At 39.3% G+C, this 10000-nt stretch overlaps 1 protein-coding gene and 1 pseudogene across 1 annotated transcript in view; one reads left to right on the top strand and one right to left on the bottom strand.

Annotated features, from left to right (window-relative positions):
• Positions 1–1440, bottom strand: part of LOC137981078 (kelch-like protein 3) — a 5711-nt pseudogene extending 4271 nt beyond the window's left edge.
• Positions 1441–7828: 6388 nt separating this feature from the next.
• LOC137981077 (lactadherin-like) overlaps positions 7829–10000 on the top strand; it is a 3108-nt gene continuing 936 nt past the window's right edge. The window contains exons 1-2 of the mRNA XM_068828436.1: positions 7829–8195; positions 9632–9936. Coding sequence (XP_068684537.1) covers positions 7829–8195; positions 9632–9936 — 672 coding nt within the window. The remainder of the gene's footprint in view (positions 8196–9631; positions 9937–10000) is intronic.

Genomic DNA, 10000 nt, shown 5'->3' with positions numbered 1-10000 from the left:
TGCCTTTTTCATATTGAGAGAGCGCTTGACTTGTTACTCGCAAAATGTTGCTCCTCGAACGAAATAACCTCAGCTTGCACCCAGGGTAACCCGAACATTATTAAGTACAAAAATCTTCTTTTCAGATTTTACGCGGCGCTTTTCAAGTAAATTGCTCTGACTGCGATTAAAAACAAGTAATGATGCAAGGCTGACTGTTTGGCTCTGAGGACACATATTTTTCTCTTTTTCCAATATTTCGTCAGGCACGGCCTGACTTCTTCAGGGAGTTAATTGATTAGCTGTCACATTTTTTTTTTAAATAAAAATATAAGCCAACTGCGACTGATGTTTCTAACTTTCATTTCTTATGTTTCTGCGAACCATTTCATTCAGATTATCAAAATTACTGTAAAGGAGCTAACGTATACCACTGATCTTCGTTTGGCAACATGTTCTCGGAACCGTTCTTGGATTTTGCTGGGATTTCCTCTGGGTCTCTATAGAGGCATTAAATCTCATTGCTTCCATAACCATTTCCTTGGCTGTAGGAGACCGTTGCACGAGGTCCTCTGTCTCTATTTGTTCCACGAGTGTATATGTTGGCAACAGTGGAAGCCGGACAAGCTGTAGTAACTTGGCGAAGTGAACACCTCGTTCTTTGCGATCGTGTTCTGTCCATCTTACCAGACTGTCAAACACCTAAAGTGGGCAACAATTGAATTTACATATGTCAATGGGATACATGCTTTGGTTTAATTAAAATTTTATTTGATTTTGATTGAAATATGAAACGATCTACCAAGCATTCGACATATAGAGCATAAACTGAATTCATATCATTAAGCGGGGAACTTTAACAAAGCTTAGCAGAATGTACAGACAAAAATTGTAACGAATTGTCGAAGCCGGTACAACTGAAAAAAAAACGTCAAACAGTTCATGTGGACACAGACCACAGAAATAAAATTGATTCATATTGGTTTTTGTCGAGAGAAACTTTCTTTTGACCCCACGACCCATAAAGACAATCGAGCTGCGTCCAGTACCGGTCCAATAAAATGAGCATGGTTGGTCCAGTGTTGGTAGCTCTCGCCTTCAAGTAATGAGGCCCGGGATCGATTTCCGAGATAGACGCCACATGCGGGTTGAAGTTTTTCTCAAGGTATTCATGTTGTCCACTCTTATCAAATACTTTGATTCGCATTAGTAGAGCACTTTGTGCTGTGAGCTATGTGGCACGCATTTTTCACTCTGTCTGTGGATAATTGTTCGCTATGTCTTAGAATCCCACTTTCCTTCAAAGATTTACAAAGAACCTTTCATCCGAATTCTGAGAGCACCATTTAAGTTACATTATATATTCAATTTAATTATGTTTACCTGTTGCTCGCTGCTTACAAATCGGAGAGCGAGGAGTTCATTACTTCGTAACATGTCGCACGCGCGTACCATCGTCATTTTTGTCGCTCCTTGCAGTCGACCGCTAATTAATTCAGCCTACAAGACACTATCATACTGACTTAAAATGGCGCGAAAATCAATTGGAATACAAGTTAAGTGCGCGAAAAACATCACCAAACCGACGCAAAGAAAAGCGTTTGGCGTGTTGTTAGTTCTTGAAGTGCACCAAAACCCCAAATTTTCCACTTAAAAATTCAACATTCCTTAAGGAGCAACTAGCTAAACATCCTGCGAGCAGAGCCTCTCTAAAACTCACCAGAGAGCGAGAAAGAGAGGCTCTCCAGAAAACGTGTTAAGTCTTTTAGGTCGTCGCAGCCCAACTTTGTGGGCGAGTCACTCCGGTCAAACCGGTTTAGGCAACGCGCGCATCATATTTTTGACAAGGCGAAGGTCAAAATCGAGCCTTCAGCATGAAAATCAACATGCCGTCTTGAAGTGCGATCGAGACTTGGCCTGGGTTTGAAACTGTCTCCAAGCAACGGCTCACGCATACTCAATTAAGAGTTAACACAATTTCTGCAGAGTCCTTTCTTTCCCGTCCAATCTCGACCCCAGAGCTCTTCTCTTGACTAAGGGAGAGAAGAGCTCTGGGGAACCCTGAAACAAAGTGTCTTCTCATTGGTTTTCGTGAAGAACAATCAAAAGCGTCTTTAATTGGTGTATTCATGTTAGCACGAGGAGTGAGCAGGCGCCGTAAGGTTCAAATAGTCAATTTTTGGCTATAAGAACCCTACGGCGCATGTTCTCCCACATAGAGTTTCCCACAGCCTTGGGTCGATCCAAGGCTCTGGTGACGAGAATGTTTCTCATTGAGTTAAGAAAGGCTCTGCTAGCAGGGTGCTAGCTAAATTGCTTTGTCCAGATCAACATTTAAAGAGGAACAGTGACCTTCTGAAGTCACGAAAATGCTGGCATGTTTGGTCCATGGCCGTGAATTGACTTCTCCAAATTACTGTAATATTCAACCACAAAGAGAAGCCCCACGTTGAAAGACTTTGAAATCAGCATTCTTTTTGTAACTTGTCCGTCCATCAGATTCAAGGCCAAACAACCGTACCAGTCTACCCTAAGATTTTGTTATGGAAATTAGATCCAAGCTTCTCCCCAGCACGGACATGGCGAAGCAACATACAGTTTTGTATTCTTCACGTAACTAATCGAACAGAGAAGTGTTATACAGCGTGTCTGAAAGCCCGAAACTCCCGTGCTGCATATTAATTCAGCCGCGTACACACGCATTTCAGTCTTAAACTATTGAGTCTTTGACGTCATTTTCGCCTCGATCCAGCTCTCTCAAGTTTTTAAAGTTAGTAATGGCGGACCATTAAATAGGAAAATTCCAGTTAGAATAAACAGGTGTCTTTTTGAAATTAAGGCTTAAAACTTGCGTCATTTACTGCTTCGTTAGTTAGTTTTGAAATCCAAAGAAAAAGCAAAATTGATATTTTGGTCATAGTAGCACTTTAACAACTATTCACCGCATTGTCAGTGGCTAGTGGTGGATATTGTTTTAGTATATATATATTTTTTTAAAAACTCATTAAAAATTCATGAGCCTAACAGCCTATCAAAACACGGATAAAGCGTCACGTGTTTGAGCTTTATATCCTGATAAAACACTCCTCGTTAGTATTCTATTCTCTTTGTATGCTAATATTCCCCTCTCACAATTTGAACCATTGTTTTGAGTCCAGAGGGACACGCTCTTTGTGGAATGTTTTTTAAGCCTTTCAAAAAACTCGCAGCACGTGTTTTATGGGGTCTAAAAACACTGCTGCTCGTTTTTTAAACATTACCTAAACTGAGCAGTAAGATAATATAGCACAAAAAGATGATTTTAACTCATTTATTACTACAACGATTACAATATTGCTCCAAGGTGAATAGCACTACTGACGTATTCTGATTCTCTGTTTTTAAGTAATTTACCCCTTTAAGGTTTTTTGAATGAATGGCAAGAATAGCCATTGTTCTAGCCGAACTTCAAAATACATAATTTCTGGAACTACAAAATAAAAATCCCTTGTGTGGTGGGTGACGCGTATAAACAGACAAAAGACGTTCGCGCAGCAGGTTATCATATCTCTCTTTCGGCCACAAATGCATCAACGACAGAATATGGATGCAGAGTTAGTCAAGTTAAGGAAGGAAAAGGCATTTTCTACGAACAGAACTCTCACATCGATATAATCCTATTAGCTTTCAGACGGTAGCCAAATACAGTCCTGGTCTGATTATTTTATATGTATGAGCAACAATGATCTCTTCCCGAAATTAACGATTATCGTTTATTCGTAATTTCCTTTGAATCAGTACTGTGATCATTAATTTAGCACACTATGTCCCAGGTCTTGTGTTAGCAAAGAAAATAAGGAAATAAAAATCATATCCGTGGATTGGATTTGAATAATAATAATAATAATAATAATAATAATAATAACAATAATAAATAATAAATATATTTGTATAGCGCTGATATAAAAATTATAGGTGCTTTACAATTTATAGAAAAAAAGTTAAATAGTTAAAATATGTACAAAGTCAGAACGCTACAATAATGCTTTTGCTAAAATGTCCTTAAAAATGTCTTAACAAATATTTGTTAAAAAAAGTTTAACAAATATCTATAATAAGAGTAAAATGAAAATAAAAGTGTCCTTAGATATTAGTGTTCTTTATAAAAATCTTCTTTAAAAAGGTGTGTTTTTAGTTTATTTTTTAAATTATCAAGGTTTCCAGTCTCTCTAATGAGTAGAGGAAGATTGTTCCATATTTGTGGGCCCGCCACTGCAAATGCACGTTCACCAAAAGTTTTGCGTTTTGTTCGCGGAATGATCAGAAGGTTTTCGTTGTTATTACGCAGGGAATGTAGGCTTTGATTGTAACATCCCACTCACATTGGATGGCGCCATTCCTTAACTTGAGGGCTTTGAATACTAGTAAAGCGATTTTGAAATTTACTCGAGAACCAATTGGAAGCCAATGTAGACTGAAGATTATACTCTGTAGGAATCGCTTCTTACCGTTCCACCACTGAACATCAAGACCAATTGCAAAAAAAACATTTATTTAGTCTCCCATAGAATATCACTGCTGAAAAGTAATTAGGCGTAAACTAGATTAATAATTTAGGCCTAAGCTTTTTTTTAAATGTTTAGTTAGCTTTGACGTGAAGTTTGGTAACCGATCTTCTGCAGTGTTTAATATTGTTTGTTGCCGACTGATAGTACAGAATTATCAAATAGTGTTTAAAATGTTTTTTCTGAGCAGTTAGCAGTGTAGTGGTCAAGTGTTTAGGTTCGATTCCTATGTCCATACGCTTGGGTTGTCTTTTAAACAATATATGACCATTTCTTATGATCCATGTCAAGTTTTCAGTCTTCTAAATTAATGATAATAGTAAATTGAGAGCAAATAACGAATCAACAATAATAGTTAATTCGAGGTAGTGAAAAGGTTGGTATGACAGGGTGAAACTTCTAAATGCAAATTTTAGAGGCACTTTGTACCACCTGTCTTCTTTTCAAAAATTAATTGAGTATTATAGCCTGTAGTAGTCACTACTTGACCTCCTGATGTGGTTCTAATCAAAGCCTACATATAACCCTCGTTTATCATAGAGTCGCCACTAGCTCGTTGGTTAGAGCATCCATGCAGCTATTGTAGATTTTGGAGGATCATGAGGCCAAACCCCATCTAGCTAGAACTCTTATATTCTCCGAGTTCCACTGATTTGGGCCTCGCTTATTCTCTGTGTATTCCATAGTTGGTGTCTTTATCACAGCTGGATGCATTTCTCACAAATTTCAATATTTTTAAATTAAAATATTAAAATACTAATGGACTAATGGACCAATGAACCCCGATCCATTGGCAATAATTAAGAGTGCAATGAAAATTTAAAACGCCGGATTCTTTCAACAATTGTAGCCGGAGATATTTGATAGCCATTGCAATTAGAACATTATACCCGCCAAAATCGGCCATTCTCAGAGTTTTGAGTACGAACTGGTCTTCCTTGTCTCTCTGTTGCTGGTTATTACAAAGTAAGCTGCTTTATGTATTTATTTTTGAATGACAATCGAAGTTAGATTAAGCGGTTGATCGTTCAGTGCTCGGTGCCAAAAATAAGGAAACTCAGGCGACGTGAGGCGCTGTTACACTGTGTAATGTCGCCAAACCATTTCGAGACAAGTTGCACGAAACATTTCACAGTGTAACACTGCCTTTATTCGTAAACTTGATGAAGGTCAATGCTTGTTCAAAGACTTTAGGGGTTGCTATTCAAAGCATTAAAACTTGGCATAATTTGGGGTTAAGGAAAAATTGCTAAAAAACCTACTAGAGGGGGTAAATGCAACTTAAATTATTAAAAAAGGAGATGAAACAATGTTAATAAAATGACTGCTATTCGTTGCAATGTCAATTGGGCGCCCTGACATTTTTTTAAAAATCAGAACACATTTAATTTCGACAAAACACATCAAGACAACATGCGACGCAAGCCACGCATTATTTTACGTCTCCAAGCCTACCGCAGTTTCAGAACACTTCAACCCTCACTAATAATCACACCGCCAACGGCAAATTACTTATTCCACTCGAGCTCATTCATTCCAATGTACGCAAAGCAAGACAAGCATATCTCATAAAGATAGCCAACACTCTTGAACCTTTAGGTCTTAACAAGAAAGATGAAATGTAATCCACCGTTTTCCTTACATTTCTTTACCGTTATACAATTTCAATTATCATTTCTTATTATTATTGCATCGTTCCGTTAAGAAGAGCGGGCGTAGTGGGTCAGTATCGTTCGCGGATTGCATTCCAGCGCTCCGGGTTCGAATCCCGGCTCGTGCGTTCCAAACTTCACTAAGCACTCCATCCATTTGTGGTGGGTAAAATGAGTACCAGTATTACTGGGGAGAAGTTGTGCATGCAACGGGATTGGAGTGGTGCCCATCCCTGCCGTGAGTTGCGACAGATGTCGTAAGTTACGGTAGAAGCTTATGAAAAAGGAACCTTACTTCAGGTTGCCTTCGACTTCGGTTGTCCTCTAGTCTTGTCTTGTCTTGTCCGTTAAGTTCGTTTAAATCCTTATCTTAAGGGTTGTATCAAATCACACGCCACATCACTATAGAGCGTTTTCACTCACGTTACCAAAATAAATGCAAATTTGATGAAACAAAAGAAATTATTTGCTTAAAAATAGAGTTCAATTCCCAGAGAATTAGTTTGGAACACCAAAATGGCCGCCGTGACGTCATGTGAAAACGCTCTATTCAAATAGACTAATTTCGATGTATTAAAATTCAGTCCCAAACAAAAGGCATCATCTCGAGGCTCTGGGGAATAAATATAAGGATTTGTATGAGTTTATTCCCCATAAGCCTCGAGATGATGCCTTTTGTTTTGGACTGAGTTTTAATATATCGAAATTGGTCTGTTGTAACATCTTTGTTAACAGTAGTCATCGCTTGTAAAACACTTATGAAGGAAGGCAGTGCCTTTCGAAATATTGGCTTTTTTCAAGATATTCCTTCACCGTTATATCAGCCTTGCTCTTTTTAATTTTCTGGAGGCACAGTCAGTGTTTGCTGTTGTAGCTGCTACGGTCTCCGGCGACTGAACCGCCAAAGTCTGTACTGAGAAAGTGCTTTCGCTTCATCATACGTGGTCACTATAGACTAGTAATAATCAAACTTTAAGATTATGGAGTGCGTTCGATACGAAATTCAGGGTAAAAACAAAGGTAACCTGTCTAAATCCCAGGTCTTCCTATGACGTCATTGAAACATAATTCCAGGCTCTCTCATTCGCCCCTGCAAAATCTATGGGGATGCCAAATGTGTGTCTCAAGATCGGTCGTCCAAAAAAACCTCGATTAGGACTCGATTATGAATGCGTTCTCGTACTTCTCGAACACAATAAAGACAGCAAAAATTACTTTCCAAAGGAAAACAGAAAGATACGAAAGCTCCTAAAATGAATAACGGTATAAACAGAGGAACAGAAAATGGATAAAGAGGCGAAGTTTCTGAAGAAACTGTGTCGCTGCGTCGGTGGAGAAGTGAAACGCAGAAAAGGGTTTATCGACTGAGTTGATATGGTAAATGCACCGCAGAGAAATTCGGAAGCTGACGTTTCGAGCGTTAACCATTTGTAAGTTGAACGAATGTTAAAGTTCATGTAGAATTGCGCTTAACTTTTCAGTATTTGAGATCCAGAATAATACTTGGAGTGAATGATTCTGGTCCATAACACATGGACAGAACCAGCCTTGTGAACCACAGTTGGCGGAAGTAATTACTTTTATCGAAAAGCGCTTAGTAATAAAATACTCTACAATTGTGAGCCTTTTACATTGTTCTTTGCCGACACAGGGATGAATTTTGCCGTACTATCTCTACCCATTTACTTGTTGGTGAGGTCAGAATTTGCGAGCTCTTGCACAGCAACGTATTCCGTGCAGGGACAAGTTCTTCAAAACCACACTATCAACGCAGAGACCGCAGACAAAATAGGAGATTGCATCCTGCGTTGCATGGCATATCCCGGATGCACAAGCAGCAACTTTTATCGGAAGAACAAACGCTGTGAATTGAGTGACAAGACGCATGCGTCTCACCCAGATGACATGAGGCATGAGCCATATACCATATATATGGTGAACACTTTCCGAACTATTCCTTGCAAAACTCACAGTGATTGTGGTGTGTATTTAATATGCGCGCCATCTTTGGCTTGTGAAGGTATGTCTAGAAGTGTTTCTTGGTTGTCGCGTGACCTTAGCGCGGCCATGTTTGTGCGCGAGACAAAACAATGTTCGCTGTTGATGTCCCTTATTTTATCCCAGAGAATACACCTTATTCCAAAAAAGCCACGATTCTAAAATTCTTTTGTTTTCTTGCAAATTAGCCATTATTGCCCCATTCAAGGTTAAATATTCTTTTTTATTATATGGAGGAGAGTGTTTTACTGGGAACTAAACCACTCGTAGATTCCATACGCCACTCCATCCGGGACCCGAGTGACGTATTTTCCGTATGTCACCTTTGTGAGTGTCGTATCGTTCAATGACGTCACGATTCCCGCTTTTTTTCCCCGCCTTTTTCATAAAGCCCAGCCGTATTAGTAAAACTTGACTACTTTGAAACACAATAACATCGGAAATATTCAATATTTAGTCTCCATATAATAAAAAGAACATTACACGTTGGCTCGAAGATATGAATTATATGTTTTCGTGGCAAGAACAATATCTCACTCGTTCGCTTCGCTCACTCGTGAGACATTGTTCTTGCCACTCGAACATAAAATTTATATCTTCTCGCCACCGTGTAATATCCTCTATAAATTTTAAGTTTAAGAACGAGGCAAGAAGGGCTAATTGGCAAGCAAACAAAAGAATACTAAAATGCCGGCCATTTTAATAAGGTATTACGCTTACTCTAATGTAGACTGCGAGCAGTCTCTGTTTTGCTCTAAATCGTTGAAACGACGGAATGCTTTAAAATGGCTGAAACTGCGGGTCGCAAATACCGTGGGCATTGGAAAACGCCCGTTTTCCAATGCCCACGGTATTTGCGACCCACAGTATCAGGAGTGTCAGCCATTAAAAGTTCAACGTACGCGATCGTTTCAACGATTCTAGAGCAAAAGAGAGACTGCTCGCAGTCTAACTCTAATGAGGCACAGGACTTGGTAGTGTTAATGTCAGCTGGAAGAGCATTCCTTACTATTGGGGTAGCTACCGAGAAAACACGTCTGCCATACGACTTGAGGTGTTATTTCGGAACGTGAACTGGCAATTCGAATGATAACGGAGATTTCTGGGTTAAGTATAAGCAATGATGAAGCTTTGCAGTTATTTTAGAACCAGATTAAATAGAGTGATGATCAAAAATGCGTCGGTCGACGCCTTGTGTCTGATCCAGGAGAATAACAATCTATTTAATCCATTGGTCGAGATAGTAACTAACCAGGATTCACTCCAAGCTCAGACTTGCAGATAATTGTTCATGACTAGCTTGGGCGACAATGCCCTCAACGATACTTATTGAAGAACAGTAAAAGTTTTTCTTAATATATTATCGTTGAAATTAAGAAAAGGTTTCTTTCTGCACATTTAACTGATTCTTCTTAAAGATGAGCGTGAAGTACTACGTATTTATCACTCTGCCTGTAGAATGCCGCAGTGCTCCCCTTGGAATGGAATCCAGAGCTATACAAGACTCTGCCGTGACGGCTTCTTCGACCTGGGACAGCCGACTTCAGCCTTGGCAAGCCCGCATCAATAATGAACTTTGCTGGTCAGCAGGAACAAGTGTCATTGGAGAGTGGTTGCAAGTTGACTTGGGAAAGGACACAGCGGTGACAAAAGTAGCCACACAGGGGAGATCTACTGGTGGACAATGGGTGAAATCCTATAAAATTCTATTCAGTTTAGACGAAGCAAACTGGAATGAATACCAAATCGGCGGTGTTGTGAAGGTAAACATTGTGAACGTAAGTTTGTTTTTAAATCAGTCACATAAAGCAACCGAAATCGGAAGTA

This window comes from Montipora foliosa, chromosome 12 (assembly GCF_036669935.1).
Source record: "Montipora foliosa isolate CH-2021 chromosome 12, ASM3666993v2, whole genome shotgun sequence".
NCBI classification, from domain to species: domain Eukaryota; kingdom Metazoa; phylum Cnidaria; class Anthozoa; order Scleractinia; family Acroporidae; genus Montipora; species Montipora foliosa.
This window is presented reverse-complemented; position numbering and strand designations above follow the sequence as displayed.